This window comes from Arachis stenosperma, chromosome 4 (assembly GCF_014773155.1).
Source record: "Arachis stenosperma cultivar V10309 chromosome 4, arast.V10309.gnm1.PFL2, whole genome shotgun sequence".
Taxonomy (NCBI): domain Eukaryota; kingdom Viridiplantae; phylum Streptophyta; class Magnoliopsida; order Fabales; family Fabaceae; genus Arachis; species Arachis stenosperma.
The window spans coordinates 41,457,186-41,485,034 of record NC_080380.1 but is presented as its reverse complement, the minus strand read 5'-3'; the positions used below and the strand labels follow the sequence as shown (position 1 = coordinate 41,485,034).

Sequence of the window (27,849 nt, the reverse complement as noted above, 5' to 3'; positions counted from 1 at the left end):
ATATAAAAAAATTATATAATATAAGATGTATTACAAAAATATACCGACAGAGAATATATTTTAAAGTAAAAAAAATATGTGTATACTTTTTATTAACGAAGTGGTCGAATTTTCGTATCATAAAATTCACCGATAATAGAATTTATGTCAAATTTTTCAGTAATTTTCTTTTCAATATAATTAAAAGACAATTAGTAAGAAATTCATCTTTTATTTTGTTTCTAAGTTATTTTTCACAATATTGATAGTTGAAAAAGATCTCTTAATTGTAGCAGTTGAAACAGAGAGAATTAATACCAAATGAATAAAAAAGACTGCCACAAGAAGAAAAAGAATTCACTTTATGAGATTTGAAAATTTTTATTTAATTAAAAAATATTAGTAATAATATCTTTTTCAGATTTTTTTTAATATTGTTACTTATTTTTTAGATATTAAAAATTATTAATATTTAAAGTAGACTGAACTTTCATTTATACTAGACTAAATAATAAATAATTTTTTAAAAAAATTAAATTATACATAATAACTTATTACTATTAAAAAAAGTTGGGGGGCCGAGGCCGCCACTCGCCCCCCTTATCTCCGTCCATGTTTGTAATTACATCAAATAATCATATTTTTAACAAAAACACCAATTTTTTTATAAAAAAAATTAGCCACTTCCCTATTTTTTTTCAAAGATAATACAAGTATTTTATTCAATAAAAAATAAATACAATATCCAAAAATCAGAACAAAAAAATAGAAAAAAATATTTTAAATATTCACAAACAGATAAAATTGTAAAAAAAAATATAAAAAAATAGATAAGAAAGAAATATTAAGACATATGCATAAGGCAAAATAGATAACTTCTTGTTCAACTTAGGCGATATTGCTAGTACCTTTTTTCGGAGGCTCCTGAACATACTCAAAGACTCGCCGACACCTCTCCTTCCAAATATTCCAAGATATAATCAAAACCAGTCGAGCTCTTTGAGGACTTGTCCCTTAAACTCCAGTTTGTAACATCGAATCCCTCCACCAATCGAAGAACAAGAAACATCTATGGTCTGGAACGAGGTAAGTCAAAGGACTCTTCTTCCACAATAGATTTGCGTCTCCACAGAAAAATAGACAGTGCATAAGTGATTTTGGAGCTGACTTGCAGATTGGACAAGTTGCCGGAGTGGATGGGAACCTTTGGTGAATGAGAAACAGAACAGGAAGCTTACCATGGGGAGATTTTTCACAGAAAGAGCAAAATCTTGTGAGGAATTTTCATCTTCCATAAATGGCTCCAAACTAGCCTCTGTTGCATGAAGTTCGAACAAAATTCGGTGGAGATATAATAAAATTGGTAAGCAATCATGTACCCTAATACAACATCATATGTTTTTGCTCTATTCATTACCCATTGAATTTTGTCTTCAACTTCTCCTGGGGTTATGGAGAAGATTCGCTGAACAATTTATAGAGGGAAAAGGTTTGAGATTAATACTTAGTTCTACTATTTATTTGACAAAAGCAGGTCTTTCACCCATAACAAATGGTAACAATCTGATAGTACTGCCAAAAATGGTGGAACAGTGAAGGGGTAAGGAGGAGGGAGCCATGGTTCATTGAAAATTCGGATATCACTAGAACTTACTTTTCAACTAATGCCTTTCTCAATAACTCGCCTCCCTTCAAGAATACTTTGTCAACCCCAAGAAGAGAAAGTTCCTACTTCTGCTATAAGGATAGAATTAAATCTGAAGTATTTACCTTTAAGTATTCTAGAAAGAAGAGAGTTAAGTTGAATCATAATTTTTTAGCACTGTTTATCCAAAAGAGCCAGGTTTTGAGCCTTGAGATATTTGAAACCAAGCCCGCCTTCTTTCTCAGGCTTAGTCATCTTATCCCAACTAATCCACACCATTCACCTTTCAGAACCTTGCTGCCCCACCAGAACTGGGTTAGAATACTATGAAACCAAGCCCGCCTTCTTTCTTTGCCCATTGAAATTCTCATAAGATTCCGATAATTCTAGAATAGAGGCACAACTATTTTTCAAGACTTTACCGAATAGAATAGAATCATCAACAAATAGCAAGTGATTTATAGTTGGCCATCTTCTATTTATTTGCTTTGTGTAGCAAGAAGGAAAGTCTTTCTACATATAATAAGAAAAAAAAGGACATATTGGGTCACCTTGACAGATGACTCTATTTGGTTTAAAAAGATCATAAAGTTGACCTTTCACAATAACAAAGTAAGAAACGGTTATCAACAATTTATGAATCCATTCAATGAATCTCAATTCAAAGCTCATTTTCTCCATAATAAACCATAGAAAATGCCACTTAACCCTGTCATAGGCTTTACTTATAACAATCTTGAGTGTTATTTCGTATTCCAAGGCTCGCTTCTTTTATTTAAGGTAGTGTATACATTCGTGTGCTATAAGAATATTATCATAAATAAGTCTATCTTTCAATAATGCACTTTGAGTAGGACTAATTACCTTGTTTATACACCCTTGAAGTCTGTAGATCAGTACGTTTGAAATCATTCTGTAGACAACCGAAGACAAACTGATGGACCTTATCTGAATCATATCGCTCACATCTGGAACCTTTAGCACTAGACAAATATTGGTGTGATTAAAATTTTTTAAAATTCTACCTCCAGTAAAAAAATGCCACGCAACCCGAAACACATCTTCTCTCACCATATCTAAATAGAATTGGAAGAATTTAGCCGTTATACCAACCTCTCCTGGTGCACATTGAGGGTGGATACTAAAAGTAGCTCTTTTTACCTCTTCTATAGAAACAGGTCTTCTAAGCCTACGGTTCATGTTAGCTGTAATCTTAGACTCAAAATCTATGAAAAAAGGCCCAAAATTCGTCTGATTAGAAGATGTGAAAATACTCTTAAAGTAGTCATCATCCACCTTAGCAATATCAGCATTAGTTGTTACCATATCCCCATTATCCCTTCGTAGATGTCATATCTTATTTTTTTGTTCTAGATTTAAATTTTTTATGGAAGAAATTTATATTTTGGTCTCCTTCATTTAGTCATTTAATTCTAAATTTGTCTTTCCAATACAGTTTCTCGTCTAAATATGCTTTTTTAAGTCATTTTTCAAACTTAAGTAATTCAGTGTCTCCCATGATGTCTGATGCTTGTTTTTGTCTAGAAGAGCAATAACTTATACAATCTCCATTTTAGAATTAGTAGAATTATTCTTTTGCCAGAGAATCAATCGGTGTCTAACCAATTTAAGCTTCTGAAATAATTTCAACATCACTGAACCTTCTATATATGAGTTTCAAACCTTGCTGATGAAATTACAAATTTGTTTTTCATTACACCAGCGAAATTGAAACTTGAATCTCCTCTTTGATCTCTTCGGTTGGTACTGTGTGTCCAAAGAAAGGGGTGTGATCAGAACCTATCTATGATAATCTAAAGACTATGGGATGAGAGTATAATTGGGACCAAGATTCATCAACAAGCACTCTGTCAAAACTTTTCTGAATTAGTTCACCTTTTCTGCGTCTGTTACTCCAAGTAAATGGTCTACCCGCCATTCCCAAATTAATCAACAAGTTATCTCCAATAAAGTAATTAAAGACAACAATAGAAGAATGAGATTTAAGATTACCACCAAGTTTCTCACCTTGATCAATAATTAAATTGAAATTACCAATAATAATTGATTTATCTTGGAGTTGGGAGAGCACCAAAGAAATTTCTTAGAACTGGGATAGTTGAATATTCTCATTGCAATTTAAATAAATACCTATAAATCTCCATTCAATGTTGAGAGGGACATCTTTTATCAAGGCAGCAATATAGAACTCAGAACAATTGAAAATCTGAACAACAAAGTCATCCTTTCATGTCAACACAAGTCCACCCACACTACCAGAAGGATCAACAATAATTTGCCAATTAGAGTAGCTACAAGCCTTGAATTTTTTTTCCACCTATCGAGATTGATTTTTTGTTTCACAAAGAAAAATTAACTTAGGAGAGTGGGATTAAACAACCCCTTTAAGGTTATAAATTGTCAGAAATCTTCAGAAACCCCGACAATTCTACGATAACATTCTCATGGGTCTTAGGGTGCTATTGATCGGCTGACACTCTCCACCCTATGATCAGCAATTAATTCTTGTTCAACACATATCTTCTTGGTCACAAGTTCTATACATGCCTCTAGTCTTTTAGAGAAGTCTTTCTCTGTTCCAAACATCAATTTCTCCTCTTCTTCCTTGCTCCTTTGGTTCGGATGTAGATTTACTCTCCTTTTGGATTCATAATACGAATAAGGATGTTATGATAGAATGAAAAAAAGATAAGAAGAATAAAAAGAGTGAAAAGAGAGAAAGTTATAAGGAATGGATTCAGATGAAAAAATTCGAAAAATAAAAAGAAAATTAAAGAATAAGGTTGAAAAGAAAGAAAGAAAAAGAAAATTTCTTGAAAGAATAGTAAAAATCCTAACAGAACAATTTAAAAGAATACATACTCTTCGTACTCCACTTATTTTTTATGTTTTGTTAAATACTTCCGTCATTAAATCAATGATTTTAGGTTAAATTAATTGATCCATTCTTAATAATTTTTTTTAAATTAATATCTTTTGTTATGTACATTTATTAAATAAAGGTATTTTCTAATTAAGATTTTTAAAAGATAAAATTTTAAACAAATACAACTTTTATTAAATAAAGAGTTTAATTTTGATATACACATAGTATAAAATATTTTATTTTTACTATATGATATTATATAAATAGATATTAGTAAGATAATAGTATGTCTAAGATCTAATATATTATAATTGACTCTCATGTAAGTGAGAGATTGTTAAAAATAAATAATATAACCACATTTTAATCTATTATGTGTCAAATAATTTGTTATTATTATTATATTACACTACAAGAAGCAGTATAATTATCGACGCTAAAAATCAATGGTCAAATCTTTGTCGATAATTTTTGACGATTTATTGTCGACAAAATAATTAAAAAAAAAAAAAAATAAAATATTAAAATCGACGACACGGTCGCCTATTATTTTAAAAACTTAGAACATTTCAGTGTTAGCGTTGCATTGCCGAAGGAGGATGGGGTGCGATAATTTTTTCTTCGACAAAAAAAATTGTCAATTTTAATATTTATTATATCGACGGCCAAAAATTTAAACGATGAAGATACTTTTTAAAATTAAATGGATAATTTAAATTTATTATATAAAATAGATGGGTGCATGTTTTTTTTTTTTTTTCAAATAAAATCGAGGAACGACCGTCCATTTTTATCAACAAAATTTTTTTTCCGCGTTTACTCCCGCGTCACTCGTTTCGCCCCAATTCACCTCAATTTACCTCAGAAAAGTTAACCCCAAATCGCGCTTCTCCATTTCACCTCTACCATTTCACCAACCTTCCCTCTCTAATGCCGCCGCGCCTCTTCGCTCTGCTGCCACCGTGACGTTGTTCTGCTGCTCCCGCACCCGTCATCGCCCCGTCACACTCGCGCCGCGTCTTTCCGTCCCCTATTTCAAATAGAAAACACGTCGCAGCACCTCCTTCTCCATATGAAGTATTACGAGTGCTACTTTAATTCGCAACACATGATTTCACAGTTCCATTAGTCTTGCAACATCGAATAAGGTTCATTTTTCCTTTTCTCTTTACTTTTCTATGTTGTTTTTCCTTGTTTTGTGAATTGTGATTCCAAATTTCTGATTTTCATTCTTCTTCTCTGCTCTGTGAATTGTTGATTTCTTTCTTTTTCTTTTTGTTCTCTGATTTTTCTCTTAGCTGCACAATTGACTGAGTTTCGTTTTCTTCTCAAATGATGTGATTCGTTTTGTTAATTGTAACTTGTGAGCATGTGATTTCAGTTAATATGCGATTCGTTTTATATTTCATGATTCAAGAGCTTAGTTACATTAACTGGAATTCTCTTTTCTTACACAATTTCCAGTGCTTCTACCTGTCCTGCAGAAAATCAATTTACCAGTCCTCCATTGTTCTGTTCCTCTGCACCTATCAAGGTTTGCACAAAAATCTTATCCATTTTTTAGCCTAAAGAAGACCCAAAAAGATGTTTAACAATAACTGTTTTTTCTTTCCTTTTTGTTTTATATTTTTTCAATATCAGTATGCAAATTTCTCCAGTCCCAATTATAGGAAATCAGGAAAAGATTACTTGAAGCTTCAGTTGATTAATCAAAGATCAAATTTCTCATTTGCTTTTTTCAAAGGTGGCTTGACAAATGTATTCTCCTAAACTCTACTAAATTTTTTGTTTATTTGTTTTAATAAGATTAGTCAATTTTATCAAACCTGAAAGTTTGCCTAAACTTGTGGAGCCTAAGTAAACTTGAATCATGAAACTCAAATTGTAAACTTGCAAGTGTTTATGAGTTAACTCTAGAGTTGGATATCTTTGAATTAGTTCTTATTTGAAACAAGCTTACATACATCATGTTGAGTTCTACTGCAAATTCTATTGAGAAACAAGCCAAGAATTCCGTAGCTACTCACCCCCAGGTTATTATAACTACATATCCTTTAATTGAGATATGAGCAAAGTATTGAATAATTTGTCAAACTTGGAGTTGTGCCTTACAGGATGGACCGAAATTCATGGCAGAAGAAGCTAAGTTGTTTAGTTATCCTTTTCCATACTTGTATGATGGTATGCTTCAGCACTTAAGTGGCCTTTTATTAAGTACCGTACCTACCTACATGTACATAACCAACCGATTTGTTTGCCATTTTAAAAGAATGTTTAGAAATTACTAATGATTGTTAACATAAAATAATTGATAAAATGGGACGATCCAAGTTCACAGGAGAGAAAGACTCAAGCCAAAGCCATTCTCCAACTTCACAAAATGCTAGTAAAAGACTAGTTGGCCTGGGAGGGTAAGGTTTAAATCCTTAGCTTCTTTGTCCTTTTCTTGTTGGTGTTAATTATTATTGGATTAATCTATGGTACAAACATTAGTGCATATGGAGAAGATGATGGTTATGAGGTAATAAAAAAGGCGATCATCAACCTATCGCTTGGTCACAAGGAACACATTATTGCATATGGAGAAGGAAATGAGAGAAAGTTGACAGGAAAGCATGAAACAACCAACATTGATACTTTTTCTTGGATATGTAACTAGGCATCAAAATCATAAATGCCTATTCTGATTGAAGATTGAAACTATCATAAACTGTACTAAAAAGATTGAACTTGCAGGGGGTGGCTAACCGTGGTTGTTCAATCAGTGTTGGAAGAGACACTTAGAAGAATGGAAAAGGTAGGATTAATGCATTACAAACAATACTTTTTGTTTGCAGGTATTTGATAAGTCTAACTGAATGATGAATAGTGGAAACGTTTTGAATCCTTAATCTTATTCCAAAGATTTTTCAAAATAAGCAATGTAATAGCAAGGTCATATATTTACAATTTACATTTTCTTGGTCATCATAGGTTACATGGAGGACCGGCGCGCCCGGCTTCAAACATGGATCCATGTTGTGACAGCATTACTGGCAGAAACTTCCATATTATGGGAACCTACTCGAGGCTGAAGCTCTTGCGGCTCAGAACACGATCCTTGAAGGTCTAAAATAAATTCATATTCTGAATTATTTGTAAAAGTATATCTTGTTAGTAGTTTCATTTGTATCTTATAAGACTCTTTATTTCTATAAACATTACTTTTTTGGTAGTGGCATAATTAGTGTATGCTTATTAATTTGTTACAATATGATATGGAAAAAACTATTAATATATGGCTATTAAAATATATTAGAGATCTTGTAAAAAGAGAAATAAGACATGAAAAACTAATAATATATGGCTATTAAAATCGATCGCAATGTTATCGCTTTTTAAATTTAATATAGACAAAAATCGACGGCAATGTTGTCGATTTTAATGTAAAATAGACAAAAGAAAATGAAAAATATGTCGGTAATTTAATAATTAAATCGACAGCTAATTTGTCAATTTTAATAAATCAAATATCGACACAAGTGTCATCGGTTTTAGATAATATTATCGACAACAAAGGTGTCGCTTTTATTAAATATGTAAAAATCTTAAACCTATATTATCGATACAGTAGCTGTCAATTTTATTGAAAGTTTATAGACAACCCGAAAAGTCGTCGATTTTATTAATTTTTTGAAAAATCGACACGTTTTAAAGCGATGGCTAATATTGTCAATTTTATCGTCGATTTTTAATATTATCGACGGTTTTCTGTTGATTTGACCGTCGATTTTAACAATGTTTCTTGTAGTATTAAAGGGTTAATATAATAAAGTACTTGATTAAATTTAGAGATTTATCATTACGATAAGTAATTATAATAATGCGAGATAAATCTTTTATAATTTAATTTAAATTATTTTTGGTCATAGAATTATTAAAATAGACATTAATAATTCGGATAGATCAATATGTATATAATGGTATTCATTGGTTGAAAATTAATAGATCTCATTTATTATATATATATAGTGCATATAGAGATATGATCATTGAATTGACGCACTCTCAAGAATTTCTAATGGTTATAGCTACCGTATGTATATATATATATATATATATATATATTTGTCAATTGGATATTCTCACAATGAACATAATATTAGAATTTTTCTTTGACCTGCGATTATCATAGTAATTAACAAAGTATTTATTATCCTTTGATTCCGGATACCTAATACCTTAGGGTGCTAGTTGGATAGATATTGAGTATGATTTAAATTCTTGTAAAATTAATTATTAGTCAATAAGAAATCCGTCAACTCTCGGTAAAGAGTTTGAGCTCTATAATTATAATTACTAAGATGAAAACTCTTGGCCAAGAAAATTGAATGAATGAATAAATGAGTTTTTGAAGTCATCACAGTTCATTATAATAATGGTAACAAGTTAGAGTTTGACAATTAAACCATACTATAAGGATTGACTAAGAGTTAGAAAAATGGAAAGAATTATACTTTATTCTTCTTGAGTTCTTATAGCGTGCAAAGAGTTGCAAAGAGATTTCTTAATTTAGCTCAGATACCCATTGATCAAAGAGTTGATAGCAAAAGTTGATCTCGGTGTAAATATGCAGAGTCTTTGTACAGTCGAAGAATAAAATTTTTATTAAATCTAGTGAGGTATTTGTATTTGATCTATGTTATTAGAATAAAATTTAAGCACAAAATAGATCTTTAAGATTATTTTATTTTTTTGTTACATGTTATGAACACATAATAATTTTTCAAATGTATGTTAAAATTATTTTTATATTGACGATGAATAAAATTAAATTCTTAAATAAATTATAAATTCATAAATTAAAATAATATCGAAAGAAAAATTACTCCTCCTCTTCCATTTATATATAAAACTTTTTCTTATAAAATACCATACACAAATTAAAAAACGATAATAAACCAACACACATAAAGTATGTTAGAAACAAGAGATTGAGAAAATGATGTGAAAAGTGTATTATTGAGTTGTGTGTCAGGTACAATATACAAGGGGTATTTATAGGTGCTAAATGAATCAAAGTAATAAAGACATAGAATCCTACAATTAATGTACAGATATGCTATATAAATATAGACGATGCTAATTGATCTAAATTGATTCTAATGATTCTCTAACATCCCCCCTCAAACTCAAGTGGGAGCTAAGGATACCAACTTGAGTTTGGATAACAAAATCCGAAAGCGAGTCGGGTGATGAGCTTTCGTGAAGATATCAGCAGTCTGATCCAGTGTCCCAACAGCAATGAGACGAACAGCATCAATAAGGATTCGTTGCCGAACAAAATGACAATCAATCTCAATGTGTTTGGTGCGTTCATGAAACACATCATTATGGGCAATCTGAATAGCACTACGGTTATCACAAAAGACATCAGTGGGGGACGACTGAGGAGCACCCAGATCTTCGAGAAGCCAACGAACCGAGATAACCTCCGCAGTGGTGTCAGCAAGGGCACGGTACTCAGCTTCTGTGCTTGAGCGAGCAGTGAACGTTTGCTTCTTAGCACGCCAAGAGATGAGAGCGTCGCCAAGAAACAAACAATAACCAGTAGTAGAACGACGATCAGTGGGATCACCAGCCCAATCAGCATCAGAGTATGCCTGAAGGGTCAAAGAGGAATGGGCAGAAAAATAAAGGCCATGAAAAAGAGTGCCTTAGACATACCGAAGAATGCGAAGAACTGCCGCATAGTGAGTAGTACGGGGAGCAGACAAGAACTGGCTGAGAACATGAACTGGATAGGCAATGTCTGGTCGGGTGACAGTCAAGTAGACGAGACCGCCAACTAACTGGCGATAAAGTGTCGGATTATCCAAAATAGTGCCATCCATAGGGGTAAATCGAACATTAGGCTCAAGAGGAGTAGATTCGGTGCGACTATCTGTAATCCCAGCGCGAGCAAGGAGATCTGAAGCATACTTAGCCTGAGAGAGATAAATGCCATCATCTGTGGAGATGACCTCGAGACCAAGAAAATAGCTGAGAGAACCAAGATCCTTCATTTCAAAGGTACGCTGAAGTGAGGTCTTGAGATCGGAGATACCATCAACATCATCTCCAGTAATGATCATGTCATCAACATACAAAAGTAGAAGAACAACTCCACGGTCGCTTTTACGAATGAAAAGCGCATTCTCATGAGGACTAGAAGTAAAGCCAAGACTACATATGGTAGTGCTGAACTTGTCAAACCATTCACGAGGAGCTTGCTTAAGTCCATAAAGTGCCTTGCGAAGGAGACAAACCTTATTGGAAGGACAAGGATATCCTGGAGGTGGTTTCATATAGACTCTCTGTTTCAAATCCCCATTAAGAAATGCATTCTTCACATCCATCTGACTGAGAGACCATCTTTTAACTGCAGCAATGGCAAGGAGAGCTCTGACAGACGTAAGGCGAGCAACAGGAGCAAAAGTCTCTTCATAATTAATACCATACTCTTGCGTACAACCTTGAGCAACCAAACGTGCCTTATAACGGTCAATAGAGCCATCAGAGCGAGTCTTGATCTTGTATACCCATCTACTGCCCACAACTTCCTGATCAGAAGGAGGATCAACCAAATCCCAAGTGTGTGCTTTTTCAAGTGCCTATATTTCTTCCTGCATTGCTTGTTGCCAATTTAGATTTGTGGAGGCTTCTCTGAATGACTTAGGTTCATGTTGATGAAGAATAGTAGAAAAGCAATGATAATCAAGAAGATGAGGAGGGGGATTCCTTACCCTAGAAGAACGAGTGGGAGGAGGAGGCATGACGCTAGGAGTGGGATCGCCGTCCGGACTGGAATCATCGGGAGATGGAGAAGGTGAAGGATCAGGAGCCTCGAGTGGTGGACTTGGGGTAGACCCTGTAGTATCATCACTAGGAAAGAGATCAACATTTGGGTTAGTAAAAAACGGTGATGGAGTAGAAGGAATGGACTCAAAGGAGGAAAAACTAGAGAACATGTGATGTTCCCAGAAGACAACATGACGAGATATACGAATACGGCGAGAGATAGGATCCCAACAACGATAACCCTTATGTTCAGAAGCATACCCAAGAAAACATGCGAGCCCGAGGTTCAAGCTTATTATGTTCATGAGGCTGAAGAAGGACAAAACAGACACAACCAAAAACACGGAGAGAACTGTAATCAGGAGAAGTACGATAAAGACGCTCAAAGGGAGTAGTGTTACCAAGAACAGAAGAAGGGAGTCTATTGATAGCATGAACAGCAGTGAGGACAGCTTCACCCCAAGCACGCTCAGGACAGGAAGAGGAAATAAGCATCGCACGGACAGAGTCAAGAATATGACGGTGTTTACGCTCAGCTCTGCCATTCTGTTGAGAGGTACCAGGACAAGAAAATTCGGACAAAGTACCCTGTTCAGCGAGAAAATTTAAAAGTTTGGAGTCACGATATTCCATAGCATTATCACGTCTGAAAATTTTAATGACCTTTGAAAACTGAGTTCGAACCATAGTGGCAAAGTTAATATAAATCTGAGGCAACTCACAATGATTAGTCATCAAATAGACCCAAGTAAAACGGGAATAATCATCAATAAAGAGGACAAAATATCGAGCCCCTCCCATAGAAGCGGTGGGAGCGGGTCCCCAAACATCAGAATGAATAAGATCAAAAGGAGAGCATGCAATAGAGGAATTATTATTAAAGGATAGGGCAGGTTGTTTTGCAGTGCGACAAGAAATGCAATCTAAAGACTCATTTTGAACTTGACCTAAAACACCCGTAGATATAAGAGGACGTAATTTGCCTAAGGAGCTATGGGCAAGACGTCGGTGCCACAAGTGAAGAGTAGATAGAGAGGAAGCAGCACAGAGATTGGTAGAGGGAACATGAAGGTTCTCGAGCTCAAATAAGCGTCCAACCTTACATCCAGTCCCGATGATCTTTCCCGTCCGACGATCCTGCACACGACATCCAGAATTTGAAAAAATGACATCAAAACCAAGTTCAACAAGCTGACCGACAGAGATAAGATTAAAATTCAATTTTGGAATAAAATAAGCATCAGAAAGATGAATATTGGACTGTGAAATAACCCCATGATGTGTTGCATGCAAGAGGGAACCATTAGCAGTGTTAACAGAAGGTGCATTTGTAGCGGGAGATAACGACGAAAAAAGATGACGCAAAGGAGACATATGATTGAAACAACCAGAATCAAAATACCATTTAGAATTACCTGGAGGGGTGGAAAGAGTAGCAGGGGTATTACCAGAAAAAGAGAGAAGTTGCCAAAGAAGGGTTTCAATATCTGATGGAGAGACAGAAGGTGTGTTGAGAGAAGTGGAAGAGGTGGACTCAGTAGCAGCAGCAGCAGAAGAGACAGGCACATGCGAAGAGTTGTTGGGACGAGGTTGATACTTGTTCTGATCTGAGCGAGGTGGTCGAGTAGGACAGGTAGCAATCAAGTGACCCGAGAGCTTACAATAATTGCAGAACAGTTTCGGACAGTTGGAGCCAATGTGGCCTTTTTGTTTGCACTTACGACATTCAATAGAAGGACAGTCGGAGAAGGAATGCCCAGGCCGATTACAATTGCGACAGATTTTTCCCTTTCTGTCGGTGGCAGCAAATACAGTTTCACTTTTAGAACGAAGCAATCCCAAGCGCGTTTCTTCAGACTTAAGACGAGGAAGAGCATCTTCAAGACTAGGCAAGGGATTCTGATGAAGAAGAGAAGCCCTGACCAGCTCATAGTCATCAGTAAGTGCCATCAGAAATTGGATGAGACGTGTCCGGTTCCGATAATCCTCATATGCCTTAGCATCAGCGGGATCTTTAAGAACAGGCTCACAGGAGGTCAACTGATCCCAAATAATCTCCATCTGAGCAAGAAAATCAAAAACTGCTTGGCCACGTTCTTGCTTAAGGCTATGAAGTTCCTTAAGCAGTTGGTACTGATGAGAGAGATCAGAGATAGTGTAACGTTTCGCCAAATGATCCCATACCTCTTTAGCAGTTTCAAAACGCCCAAACTGTAAGTGAATGCCCGGAGTAGAAGTGTTGCGGAACCAAGTGATAATCTGATGATTTTTACTATCCCAATCTTCCAATTTCTCTGCATAGTCCTTCTCCTTCTCAGCATCCTCCTTGGATTTGGAGGCACCATCTTTGGATACAGTTGGCTTAATAGGACAAGCAATATCACCAGTTACATATCGCCATAATTTTCTCCCTTTAAGAAATCCTCGCATGGCTTCAACCCAATGTGCATAGTTGGAGCCATTAAGAATAACAGGGATAGGCTGAAAGACATCCGATTTTTCCATAGTAATAGAAGAAATAGCAAAGAAAGAAGAAAACTGCAAATTCGGGGCAGAGAACGAGAAAACAGAGCGCGGAATCGGAAAGAGCTCACCAAAAAACCTTAGGAAGGGTCCACTTGCCAGCCACGTCAGTGCCACGTCAGCGATGCGTCAGCGCCACGTCAGTGAGGGACGACACGTGGCAGCACCGGATAGGCGGAAGGAGGCACGTTGGCGCACAGGTGGCACGCGGGTCAAAGGGCGGGTCGGGTCGGGTCGTCGCGGGTCAGGGTTGGCAACCAGCTTACCTGGTGACACGTGGACGCTCCAGGGACGTCCGATCTGCACGAAGATCCAACGGCTGCTGAAGCCTCTGGATGAGAAAGAATGGTGGTGGACAGCAATGTTCTGACGGCGCGTGGAGGCGCGTGCGGTGGTCTTTGGCGGCGATCTTGGCGGCGTTGGAAAGCTGACGGAGAGAAGAACACGATGATACCGGAGGTGACGAACCAAAGCGTCAGAAACAGCTCGAAAATTTCGAGGAAAGAGGCACGGGTGGAATCTGGAAGGAAGATCAAGCTGGTCGTGGCAGCGTCTTTCGGCGGCGCGTGGCGGCGCGTCCGGCGGCTGATGGCGACGATTATGGTTGCGTTGGAATCACGGCGACAAGACGAACAAGAGGGTTATGGGGGTGACGAACCAAAGCGTCAAAAAAAGAACGAAATAGGAGGCCAAAGAACACTGCCGTCAAGGAAAAAACAAAGGGGCTATGAACTAATATTCATTAAAAAAAAGGACCTAAGCTCTTGATACCATGTTAGAAACAAGAGACTGAGAAAATGATGTGAAAAGTGTATTATTGAGTTGTGTGTCAGGTACAATATACAAGGGGTATTTATAGGTGCTAAATGAATCAAAGTAATAAAGACATAGAATCCTACAATTAATGTACAGATATGCTATATAAATATAGACGATGCTAATTGATCTAAATTGATTCTAATGATTCTCTAACAAAGTATATTGTTTATTTATTTATTTATTGTTGTTATTGCTGCTAGTTGATTGAATTGTTAGTTGATAGTGTGTATCTTAAATAAATCGAACTTTATACCCCATCCAAAATAGATATACAAGATAGATTAGGTTAATAGTCGAAATGATTTTTGAAATATCACACTAATGAGTTAATTTGGTCATTGAAAGAAGTTTTAAAATAAAAATTATTCTCCATATCTAACCAATTTTAACATCTAAATTCATTTAAGTAATTTAGAGTTACACGCTTCTTTTTTCTGCTTTTTTCTCCCCTTGCGCTTCTTCTTCTTCTTTCAAATTCACGCATGTGTTCTTCTTCTTCTTCTTCCCCCCTAATGCTACGTTGTCTTCTTCTTCTTCTTCTTTTTTTATTATTTTTCACTTTTATTACCATCGACACCAACACCACTTCCTCCTCCTCCTCCTCTTTCTTCTTCTTTTATCATTGGAATTTCTTCTCCTCCTTCTTTTTCATCATCATCATCATCATCATCATCATCATCGCCATTGTCATTGTCGTATTCTTCTTATAGATATCGTCGTTATCGTTATCATCGTTATTGTTATTGTTGAATTTTTGCCATGTTGATGATGTTGTCTAATCCAAAATTAATTTTGGATGTATTTTTGTTCACAATTCAGTCTTGTTTATGTGTTTATTTTCGAACTGAGTTTATGTGAGGGGTTGAATCTTGGCCATTTTTTCTTTTTCGTGTAAACTTGCTTTCTGTTGAGAAAATATATGAGATATTTTGGTTTTGTCTCTTAATACGGTAGGAGATACTTTTGTTTTGTCTCCTATAGTACAGAACCAGAAATAGAGAAGAGAATAGAGATTGACACACAGATGTATCCTAGTTTAGCTATCTAGTGCAATGTAGCTTACATCCAGTCTCCATCACAATAGTGATGGAGTTTTACTATCTTTTCAATAGATTACAGTCACCAATTCTCCCTAGGATCTACCCAATCCTATTTGGGACAAGTCCATATTCTAAACCCTACTTGAACTTGACTAGGACTCAACCTAGCTTTCAACAGCAAAGTGCTAACCCAACTTGTAAGGGAATCCTCTCAGGATCATGACACAAAACAGAAAAATTTACAAAGAATTTCTGAGATAACTATGGAGCAGAAGATTCATGCACAATACCATGTAATTCACAAAAGTGATCAAATTCATTAGAAAAATATTCTCCACCTCGATCACTACGAAGAACTTTTATTTTCTTATCATGCATATTTTCTACTTCCATTTTATATTTTTTAAACATTTCAAAAGTTTCATCTTTATTTCTAAGCAAATACACATAAGTAAATCTAGAACAATCATCAATAAAAATTATAAAATATCTTTTTTCTTCTCTAGTAATATTGTCATTTAGTTCACAAATATCACTATGAATCAATTCTAATAAATGTGTATTTCTTTCAACTTTAAGAAAGGATTTCTTAGTAATTTTGGATTGTATGCAAATATCGCATTTCTTATTAAAATCTTTGTTACTAAGATCAATATAGTTATTTTTTATGCATATATTCAATTGATTTGTAATTTAAGTGTGCTAATCTACTATGTCATAAGTCACAAGAATCAATAACATACAAGGAAACATTCACTTTATTAATACTAAGTTTAAACATGCCTTCAGTATAATATCCTTTTTCTATGAATACATAATTCTTAAGCAAGATCACTTTATCGGATTCCATTACAACTTTGAATCCTTTTTTACACAAGAGACTAACAGAAACTACATTTTTTCTCAAATTTGAAACATGAAGTACATTTATTAAACTTAATGTCTTTCCAGATGTAAAATTCAATTCCACAGTTCCTTGACCATAAACTTTGGTTGAATTGTTATTTCCCATCAAGATTTCTCTATTGTTCACTTCTTTATATGTTTTGAATTTGTTGCGATCATTGCAAACGTGAACAGTAGCCCCATAATCTAACCACCACTCAAGTGATTTTCCTTGTGTTGCTATGTTAACTTCTGTAACCATGCCAATATGCATGTTTTGTATTTTTTTCTGCAACCATAGCAATTAGATCCTTCTCTTACACTAAGTTGGTCTTTGATGCTTTCTTTTTCAGAAGTCTACATTCTTTGATATAGTGTCCTTTCTTGTGACAATGATAACACTCTCTTTGTCTCTTCTTATCTTGTTTTGAATCTTTAGAAAACTTTTTTTTCTTCTTATTGGTGTTGCTTTCACCAATGTGATTCACTTTTAAACTTTGAGAAAGATACAGCATCACGTTTTCAAGTTTCCTCCTCCATACGTATATGCCTTAGTAATTTTTCAATTGTGAAGTCCTCACCAAGATGTAAAAGTTTCTTCCTATAACCATTCCAAGATGAAGAAAATTTTGAAATAATTGCTCCAACTTGTAATGATTCAGAAATCACCACTTGTAAATCACGAAGTCTACTTACAAGGATTTGTAATTCATGAATTTGATCTATGACAGACATAGTATCATTCATAATAAATTCAAAATATTTCATCATAATAAACTTATCTATTTTTTGTCGTTCGGTATTGTACTTTTCTTCCAAAGACTTCCAAATCTCCAATGGTGATTGAATTGACATGTAAAGATCTTAGAGTCGGTCGGATAAAGTGTTGAGAATATGACTTCCACATGCGAAAGTATCTTCGTCACGTTTCTTTTTCAATTGAATAATCTTTTCTTTCTCTTCCGGTGTGAAATTTTCAGCGGCATCGTCAATTGGTGTAGTCTTTGGATCAATCACATATGCTAGATTGAGAACCGAAAGAAGGAACATCATCTTGTCCTTCCAACGGTTGAAGTTTGTTCCATCAAAGCGATCTAACTTAACAAACTCTTGATTCGTGACCTTGAACGTTGTGTTTTGATCTTGTGCCATCTTTAACAGATATCTCTCTAAAAATGTTGGGTATATGAAGATGGTAAGATGACAAAATCTATATTGTGTTATGGTTTCAAGGCACGATTAAATCGCTTTCTTTAGAGAGATATTTGTTCCCACACTTAGTTGCTATAGAGTTGATGATAATACTCTCTCAAGATATAATGAAACCAATGAATTTTTTAATTAGCAATAATAAAAAATTCTCAACCCTTTGTTGTTGTGTGAATAGTCACAACCCTTTATTTGTTGTTAAGTGAATAGACATAAGGTATCATTTCACACACTAACCATCACATACATACATATATCACCGGTTAACAATTAACTAACTCAAAACCGGTTAAGATTTTTAATCGTTTATTTAAATATTAACATTAATTATTAATAAAATTAATATTAATATATATAAAATTTGTAGATTTTAGTATCTAACGTGATTAAGAGCTGAGTAAATCATATGAAGCTAACATAAAATAGCAACAGAAGGATTTTTCTGAAAGTGAAAGAGAAGTAACTTTATTCTCTAATATTTGCTTTGGCCTTGTGGAAGCTTTATCCTTCTCTAGTTAACTCATTGGGTAGCTTGAGTGCTACTACTTTCTTCCGTATTGCCTTAATGGACTTGCAGTTTGAATAATACTTTTCTCCATGTTGGTTTATTAATGTTAAGATCTGGCTTGGACTGTTTCCTTGGCCTACCAAGAATTTATTGTTTATGAATGATGTTGGTTGCTGGAGATGCATGTTTATCTATTCAATCCATAAGAAAACTGCAATTAATTAAAATATTTTATCCTACTGACCACATTATAGCTATAAGCTGCATTTATTCATTCCGAACTGTGTCGTTCTGCCACGTCTTAAAGTTTACTGAATTAGATGATATCCGAGAGTCTTTTTTCTCAATAAATTAGGAAAACCTTTGGCTATTTTGGATTGAGTAGCATGACAATCTTCTTGTTTCTGTTGTTTCCTTCATTAGTTTCCTTCTATATATTTAGGACTTCTTGTTTCACTATGGCTGTACCTTCATCGCAATGCTTGGATAACACTATTTATATCTTATTAGGCAAACATGGAGTCTATGATGAGAAATCGAGAGTTAAAAGAAACAAGGATGATGCAGGTAAGTTGGTTCTCCATTACATGCTTCCTATACATGTATGATATTTTCTATTGATATGATAAAGCTTTTTGCATAAAAAATCTGTTATCCTCATAGGCTCTAAGAGAGGAGCTAGCATCTGCAGAACGAAGAGAAAAAGAGGAACGTGCAGTGCATAATGCTACCAAGATGGTTTGTATCTTGAATTTCTTATTTCTTTTGGTCTGGTGTATTTGCCTTACATGCAAGTGATTGTGTGATTGGTGTAACAGGCTGATATGGAAAAAGAAGTAGACTTGAAACAACGAGCTATTGAGTCATCTACAGCACTTGCAAGGATACACGTAAAGTAAGCATTTACTGCATTTTGTTTAATTTTTAATTAGTGTACATGTCCTATTGAAACTATTTTTTTTGTTTGTTTTAACTTTCATTTTGGTGTTCGTCACTGGTTTCTGTTCTATTTTTGTTTCATTGTGTTTAATTTTAAATCTCTAGGTGTTCTCATTCATTGGATTAGAAATCTTTGAGAATACAAAAGGATCTTGTATAGTAAATTTTAAGATTATTATAAAATGATTTTCATCATCAGAAAGTCTTGAAAGCTTTTGTGATTTATTAAATTTGAAAGAGGAAAGGGAGATCCTTTCAACTCATTCAATGCTGCTATTCGGTCTTGCTTTTTTAAAATTACTAACAAGGTATCTGTATTACAAATTAATCATGAGTAGTGGTACCAAATCCACATGGAAATCATCTATGTAAATAAGGCTACTACTAGTCTCCCTTTTCAATCAAGGTTAATACATTGAATTTAGTTGCTTCTCTTTTATGAGAATAGCATATGAGAGGATAGCAAAGGCCACTGAACTTGAGCAGAAGGTGGCACTTCTTTGAGGTACATAGAACAATTAATCTTTATTTATTTATTTTAAACCATGAAGGCTGGTTAGTAATTAATAATCTACCATGGAGATCTACTGAAGCTTTTGTCAACATTTTTTTAGGTAGAATGTTCATCTTTAAATCAAGAGCTTCAAGATATGGAAGCCCGGCTTCGTCGTGAACAAAAAAAAGTCACCAGAAGAAGCAAATCAAGTTATTCAGGTATATTGTTTGCATACAAGCTAGCCATATGCTTTAAGGATTTGGCTATGGTGGTGAACGTATCAAGTGGTCTTTAAAGGACACTTTAATTTGATTCTAAGTGTGTGGTTGTTAATCAATCGTACAAGTTAGTATGTGTATTTATATTCTTACCCAAAGTTTATAATAATTATAAAGAAGCCTCAATCATTAATGAAAGCATTGTTATTTAGATGCAATTAGGAAAGAGTTGAGTTTATGGATTTTTTGTAACTTGAGCTTTTAACAGACGTGTATAAAGAACAAATATTTTAAACTAATATTGGACACTAGTTAACAAAATTGTAACTTACTTTTTTATGAAAAAAAACTCATAAAACAAATTGTAAACAAGAAAAAAAAACTCACAAGCAAAAGTGTCCACTATTATAATAATAATAATAATAATAATAATAATAATCCTTGATTATATACATTGTTTCATCAAAGCATTGATTTCGGCCAAAACATATAACAATTCCTTGAAAATAATTTAAAGAAGATTAGTATATTATTTTTTTAAATTTTGAAATGACTAAAATTAGATTGTGAATAATATATGTGTAGTTCAATTATTTTCTGTTATTATATTAATCTAACCGTGATATTATATAATAAAGATATTTCGGTAATTAAGTTTAATTAAATTGGTTTAATAGCTTAGCTCTATTTGGTTTTGAAAATAGGATAAGATAAGACTTTGAAAATAAGACATAAAATTAGTGTTATTATATTTTATTTGGTGATAAACTAGCACAATTTATAAAAGTTTAAATTATTATCACTTTTTAATTAATAAATTTGGAAAGAAAAATATAATAATAAAAAATATAATTATAGTAAATTAACAAAAAATAATAAAAATAATAAAAAATAAATTGTGTCTCTTGTTAGTGTCTCTGTGTCCTCTTGTCATAGTGGACACAAAAATAATTTAAAATTAGACCAAACTCTTAAAAATAGAACGTTTCAAATAATAAGAAAGATGAACGATTTAACATAATAAAAAAAGTTAAACAGTCTATTTTAAATAATAAAAAAATGAATCATCCATTTAAATTGGTAAATACGCTACAAATAATTTATTTTGATAATTAAAATAAATAAATTATTTATTTTAAAAAAAATCCAGTTAAAGTGAGCATAATATTAAAACATGAGAGAACTAGCGAAAAGAAGGAATGGGAAAACAGACAGGCACTATTCCCGTCATTCGAAAACTCAAAATTTCATTTTCATTTTTTTGAGTGAAGCAACCCAAATTTTTCTCAACTCATCTTCATTTATAAATCAACCCCTACAACTTTTTTATTTTATAAAACCTCCCAGGTAAAGGACCACATTATTCTTTCCCTGTAGTAGAACCAGCCTGCTTTAATAGGTTTAACAGAAAGTTACTTGAGCTATTGTTGCAAAAAGACCAAAATAATTCTGGCACCAACTATTGGGCCATTGACACACATCATATGATGAGACTGAAATAAAATCCCTTGAGTATGTCTCTTCATATGATGTTAACACATAGAGATTGTTTATCTGTATTGCATTTTAACTTATAGGCCTATCAATAGGGAGCAAAGTTACTGCAAAACCTTTAAAATGTATCAATCTTTCGTAGAACTAATTTGTTTACATCCCCATGATAAATAATCTCTGATGTAGCTGTTTCTCTCTTTTTCTTGGTTCTTCATCTTCTTCCATTCTACTAAAAAAAAAAAAGAAAAGAAAAAAGAAAATGAATAGTTGGTTGATAATATCACTCAATTATTCAATTATTCAGTTATTCTTTGTGATGCGCACAGTCACGTTAGTGATTTTGGATACTAAACTGCTATCAAGTATTGCTGACTGCAGCCTTACCTTTTTGCCCCCTCTGCAGGAACAAGACACTCTTTCAGTTAGACAGGTTGCAGAATCTATGCGGCTTTCTACCCAAAATTTGCATTGAGTTATCCAAGCATTCTATTTAGGCTTGTACCTGGTGTTGATCTTTTATTAACTATATATTTTCAAATGCACATTTACAATGTGGCTGCTTAGAATGCCTTCGAATTGATTCCCCAAAATAACTAAGGATGCCATGTGAAAGAGTAAAAATTTTAGAGCATTTGCTGCAGTTACAATTTAGAAAATATGTTGGGATTTGCTGAAGCTAACTCAGTTGTATCACCATGTTTATTGTAAATCTGTCAAGCGAATCCAATTCTTTCATGACATGTTTTATTCGTTGTTTTAACTTTTAAGTGATAATGTATTTTGAGTCAAATGTAAGATACTATCCCATACCCCTTGGGTTACAGCTCATAATCTCGGCTGCCGCGTAGTGTTTGAATTATTAGCACAATTCCAAGCATGGTTTTGCCCTTTAGAGCATAGAGCGGGGTGGGAGAGGTGTTTGAGTGGAAAGAAGCTGTTATAGCCTTGTTGGAAAGATTTAAATAGTATAACTGTATAAATAGCTCATCATAGTCAACTAAGAAAAAGAGTGACACATTAGCAAGTTTGATTTTGTCATCAGCAAGTTTGTATGCTTTCTCCTTCTTGGCTGTTTATGATTTCATTCATTGATATTATCATCCATGGTTTCAACTTAAAATTTTATTATATATTTTTGTTTCTTGTTTTTATTTTCTCGAATGCATTCCTCACTTTCCTATACAACAGCCACGGATCATGATGAATCATATGAACTTTTGAGTTTGGATACTGTTGAATCTGTTTGGATTCATTAATAAGAATATTTGAAGAATTTTTGCATGTCAGCAGCACCAGTACAACTCATCTGAACTGAATTGAACGTCTCAGTGAAAGCAATGATTTGAAATGTTTTTCATCACCATTTTCCGACAAGCATGTTTTAAAAGAGGCTTATCATTCCATGAGGTCCACTTTAGAAGTCATATAGTAATTCTATATTTCTAGACATGCTATATATTATACAAACAAATCCTTTTGTTGTATAGAAACAAATTCTATATTTCTATATATTATAGAAACAAATACTTTTGTTGTATGAATTTATTTTTGAATTAAAATATTTATGAATTGTTATTTTGTGTGACAGCTTCTTTATCAGTTGTTAGCTTTGGTTTTGGCATTCTACTTTATAAGAATGCAAAACAATTTTTTTTTTAAAAGAGGTAAACAAATTTTAATTAGTTAAAAAAATTTAGTAAAAAAATACAATTTAATGACTAAATATATTTATTATTTAAATATAATATTATGTTAATAAATAATAGATATTTATTAGAAATTTAGTTTATTTGATAAATATTTTAAAGGATAAAATGCATAACTGAACCAACGGCATCTCAAAATTACAGAAATTCCCCAAAACAAAAATCGTTATGTCAAAGTCCCATGCATATATCTATATAAATTGAATTGACCTAATTCGAATTAGCCTTTTTAGTAGTAAATCGAATTGACCTAATTCGATTTACATGGAACATAGTGAATACTAATAAATCAAATTGACCTAATTTGATTGACTACTGAACAACTCATATATAGTAAATCGAATCAGCTTAATTCGATTTAGTACTATTGCAGATTATTGACATTTACTACTTTTAAGTTATTTAACTTTAAAACATAAATGTCAATAAGAAAATATTGCCATTTGGATTCAAATAAAATATCAAAAAATCCAAAACGAATAAGAATAGATATCTAATTTTTATGTTTTAGTTCAAATTCCAAAAATTCTACATTTTTATAAACTTATGAATTTAAAATGGAATAATAAACGATTTCTAAAAATTTATATTTACTCTTATTTTTTTAAGGAGAAAGAAATTTGTTAGACTAGAAAAGAATGTTTGATATATATAAAATACATTTTTTTTAATAGAAGATGCTTACCTTTGTGCCACAGCTTCAAGGTCCTTCTTACAATTCTGGTTCAAGCTATCAAATATTGAGATAAATAACCTACCAACTATATCCATAACCTGCTCAAAAACTCAATATCAGTAAAACAGGTTATGTACCAAAGAACATATGCCTAAAAGTGAAATATACCTCGTGATAATGCTTCTTAATCTCCATTTCAACATCAAGACTAGTAAACTCACACAGATGTCTGTGTGTGAAGTAATCTCAAAAACACGGCCAAAATCAGCACATATTGCCATATGTTTGTGAAGCTGTGGTGATTGGGCAAAGGAAGCAGGGTGCCCTTTATAGTCCAGTCTGAAAACAACATCTCCACCCTCACTTGACCCAGCAATCAATTTTGGAGAATGGATTTGACAAAAAGCGTTCAAATAATAAGAATTGTCTGAATGCCTACCCAACAATGCAATGAAAAATAATGTGACCATTCAACTTGGCATCATGGGAAAAATATATTCTGTAAATGTCTTAGTATACATTTATTGCAGTAACTTTAGAATTTAAAGCAACCATGATGAACAACATGCAAATCAAGAATGAACACAAATAAGTAAACTCTTGAGAAGAAAATTCAGATGAAATGCTTTACATTTTCAACTTAATGGAGAAAATTCCTTGATTAGCCGGGTTCTGAGGTCAAGTACTCTAAAGTTCAAACGTGTATCCTGATTAACACAGAACTAGTTAACCAATGGATGAAAAGAAATAAAGTAAAAGATAAGATCCTGCAAACAAATCACCCTAACAAAGGAGTCAAACAGGCTGACAAAGACCCAACACCTCCAATCAATGTACCTGAAGGGCCTTCTCAATTTCAACTTCACTACAAGCAGCATCCTCGAGATTAATTGGTAGAGTTGGAAGGGCCCTGCTAACCCAATACAACTTCCTCACTTGCACCTCCACCTATCAGAACAAACCACATAAGCTATAGATCCTTAACAAAATGTTCAATTACTTGAAAAAAATTGAACTACAAATATACAAGTTAAGGAGAATAAGAGGAAGCCTAACCTTCACCAGCTGGCCACACATATTAGTATCTTAAACTGGCCTTTGGACAATTTGCTTTGCAAGGGTAAATGTAATTGCCAAAGGTGTTTAAAATAGTCGATTGATAACAAAAAAAAAAAGGGGGGGGGGGGGGGTGTTGTAAATAGCTTCTCCGGCATGAATGTGAGGCAAGTGTTAAACCCTCAGCAATACAGTGACTAGCAAGCGATATCTTACCTTCTTACCTTCGGGAAGTCATGGGCAGCATTAATGTATAAATCATCTTGGTGTGCGCTACAATTAGCTAGTCCTATCATTGTAATCAAGCAATTTTACCATCTCTATCATCAAAAACAACGCCTCCCGTTTTCAATTTGATAATAATGATGAAGAGTACAGTGCAACGTATGTAAAATAAGAAAATAGAATTTTCGAACTGTATATGGTCTGTTTTTCTAATCAATGTTTATTATACACTGCAATTGATACAACAAAATCAATGCCCTAATAAGCTAGGATCCCCTATATACTCTGCAATCTGTTCAAGCTTCACATTGAGCAGCTGATGAGTATCAGCATCCCGAACAACACCAACTTCCCGAGTCAAATCCCTCTCAACCAGGCTCCCAAAGGCGCCCTTATATTTACCAGATAGCACAAGAACTGGTCCCCCCCGTCGAGGAAGCGCGGTCTCCAGCATATCTTGGGACACTCCTTGAACAATCTCTTTGTTCTCATCCATAGATATATCACAAGTCAAAGGCCCAACAACATCCAAAACCTGTGCCTTTTTCAAATACAACCGCCCTCCTTTAATGTTCTGGCTAATAACCCTAACTCTAATGTGACTTGTGAGCCAAGAAACCTGTTTCCTACCCCGCTGCTGATCACCCCCATTAGCTTCCGCTCGAGTTGTCTTCTCAACCCCGCCTCGCTCTCTCTCACGCTTATGCCTTGAAGTCTTGTTATCTTCACCCTTGTGCCGAATCCTCAGCTCCTTCAATTTCCTCAAGCACGTCTCTTCCTCAGCAGATCCCAGTTCAGCAACATCATCCACACTCACTCTAGACTCCACTTCCTCCCCACTCCTTGAAACCTTCAAAACAATCCAATCCTCCCCAATTCTCCTCACAACAATACCCTTCAATCCAGCATCTTTTCCCCCAATAATCCTCACAATCTTCTTCTCATTAACAAAACCTGCATCATTGCTCCCATTGTCTTCCCTGCTTTTCTTCTTCTGGCTCCGAACAGAACTGCGATCATCGCCAACAAATCCTAACCCTTCCTTGGCAGTCCTCCTCTTGTACTCCACAACCTTAACGTCCTCCTTGGCATTCCTCCCTATTCCCATTCCTTCTGACCACCCATATCCGGCCAGCAAGGCCTTGCCGAAACCCTCAACAGGGACATCATTGAACTCCTCGAGCCCCTGGTGATCAGGCAGCCGCTTCAAGTCGTCCTTAAACTTCTGCAGTAACGCCATCTCCGGCCGTTGACGCGGAACCCTATCATCCTCATCATCAGCGAGTTTACCGGTTTTGCCATTTTTCTCGGCGTCTTGGCGCAGGTTGAGACCGTAGGACATGTCTGTGCCGAGTTCTGCATCCGCGGCATTGGACTCGTTCTCGAATTCGAGGGATTGATGGTCAGCGTTGGGGTCAGTGATGGGAAGCTCGAGGTTCTTCATCTTCTTGGTGGGGCGCCATTCGTTCTGGATCGGGGGTATAACGGTGGCGGTTTGTTCGGTTGGCGGTTTGGAAGGGTCGAATTCGGTGACGAAGTGCTTGGAGGGTGCCGCGCCGTTTTTGGAGGAGTCGTCGAGTTTGATGGGTTTAGAGGAGGAAGAGGACTTCGAGGGGATCGAGAAGGAGAGCTTCATGGCTTATCCTTCTTCGATTGGATTTGATTGGGATACGGAAAAAATTATAGTTAAAGCGTAACTTTATTTGTGGAGGTCCAATCTTATATAATTCGCTTTTTATTTTTGTTATGGAGGTGGGATTGGGGTGGGACGGGGCTATGGAGTGAGTGTGAGCATTATCAGGTTGTGGTGTTAGCTAACAACAAATCGGACGATTCGAAAAATATTGAACAAATTGAACGGTCCGTATTGCATTGAGAGATCGGAAGGTCCGAATTCTTTCTCCCGCCACATGTCGACTCAACTTTACTTCCTACAACGGTGGCCCTTAACCCCAATTAAACCCTCTACATGTATACTCAGTTACTCACCCTCCCTCTGAAATGAGTTTCATTCATTTTTCAGCAGCAACCATTCCTTCATTCCCTCCTTCATTTAAGTCTTCTTCTTCCCAAAATTAATGAAAAAAAATTATAATGTCAAGGAAATAAAAATCTAAAAATGTTGATCATCTTAAATTTTATATTACAAAATATCTCAGTTATTTTGATTATGTAAGTTTTTTTATTAATTTTTTTTAATTTTTTAAAAAATATAATTAATATTATCAAAAATTTAATTATAATTATTATTGTTAGTAGCCAAAATTAAGAACATCAGTGATATTATTATTTTTATTATTATTATTTTCATTTTTATTATTATCATTATTTGAGAGTTATAATAGTTGTTGTTGCTGTTAGTAGTTGAACTCAACGTGAACTAAGAATATTATTATTAGTGTTATTATTATGATGATTAATACTATTGTTAATATTAATTCAGAATTATTTGGTGTTGTTAGAAATTTAGTTATATTATAATTGTTCTTGTTAGGTCTAGTTATTAGGAAACATAAACATATATCAGTGACTTTATTATTATTATTATTATTATTATTATTATTATTATTATTATTATTATTATTATTATTATTAAAAATTTAATTATAGGTTGTTAGTCGTTTAAATTTAGGGTCAGTGACGGTATTATTATTATTATTATTATTATTATTATTATTATTATTATTATTATTATTAGGAAAAGTATAGGAAGTCAATGGTTTAA

General features: G+C 34.2%; 2 protein-coding genes and 1 long non-coding RNA gene across 3 annotated transcripts; 1 reads left to right on the top strand and 2 right to left on the bottom strand.

Moving 5' to 3' along the window:
• The first annotated feature begins 1,050 nt into the window (after nucleotides 1-1,050).
• On the top strand, nucleotides 1,051-7,734 carry LOC130974908 (probable inactive purple acid phosphatase 1). The gene is made up of 7 exons (XM_057899747.1): nucleotides 1,051-1,065; nucleotides 5,929-6,045; nucleotides 6,153-6,269; nucleotides 6,843-6,922; nucleotides 7,005-7,121; nucleotides 7,249-7,308; nucleotides 7,485-7,734. Exons 1-6 carry the CDS (start codon nucleotides 1,051-1,053, stop codon nucleotides 7,256-7,258), a joined length of 456 nt encoding a protein of 151 aa, XP_057755730.1. The 3' UTR covers nucleotides 7,259-7,308; nucleotides 7,485-7,734.
• A 16,125-nt stretch (nucleotides 7,735-23,859) lies between these two features.
• LOC130973158 (uncharacterized) lies at nucleotides 23,860-24,955 on the bottom strand. The gene is made up of 5 exons (XR_009084035.1): nucleotides 24,900-24,955; nucleotides 24,681-24,791; nucleotides 24,475-24,550; nucleotides 24,012-24,278; nucleotides 23,860-23,941 (listed from the first exon to the last, which is right to left on the bottom strand). It is a non-coding gene; the product is annotated as an uncharacterized LOC130973158 (long non-coding RNA).
• A 267-nt stretch (nucleotides 24,956-25,222) lies between these two features.
• LOC130973333 (protein MOS2-like) lies at nucleotides 25,223-26,838 on the bottom strand. The gene has a single exon (XM_057897814.1). The coding sequence runs from the start codon at nucleotides 26,758-26,760 to the stop codon at nucleotides 25,375-25,377; it is 1,386 nt and encodes a 461-aa protein (XP_057753797.1). The 5' UTR covers nucleotides 26,761-26,838; the 3' UTR covers nucleotides 25,223-25,374.
• Between the last annotated feature and the right edge of the window lie 1,011 nt (nucleotides 26,839-27,849).

Coding starts and splice junctions, on each gene's coding strand:
- LOC130974908 (XM_057899747.1), top strand. Junction 6,046..6,152: donor GTTCCTCTGCACCTATCAAG/GTTTGCACAAAA, acceptor TTTCAATATCAG/TATGCAAATTTCTCCAGTCC. Junction 6,270..6,842: donor TCAAAGGTGGCTTGACAAAT/GTATTCTCCTAA, acceptor GGACGATCCAAG/TTCACAGGAGAGAAAGACTC.
- LOC130973333 (XM_057897814.1), bottom strand. CDS start 26,760: ATGAAGCTCTCCTTCTCGATCCCCTCGAAGTCCTCTTCCTCCTCTAAA.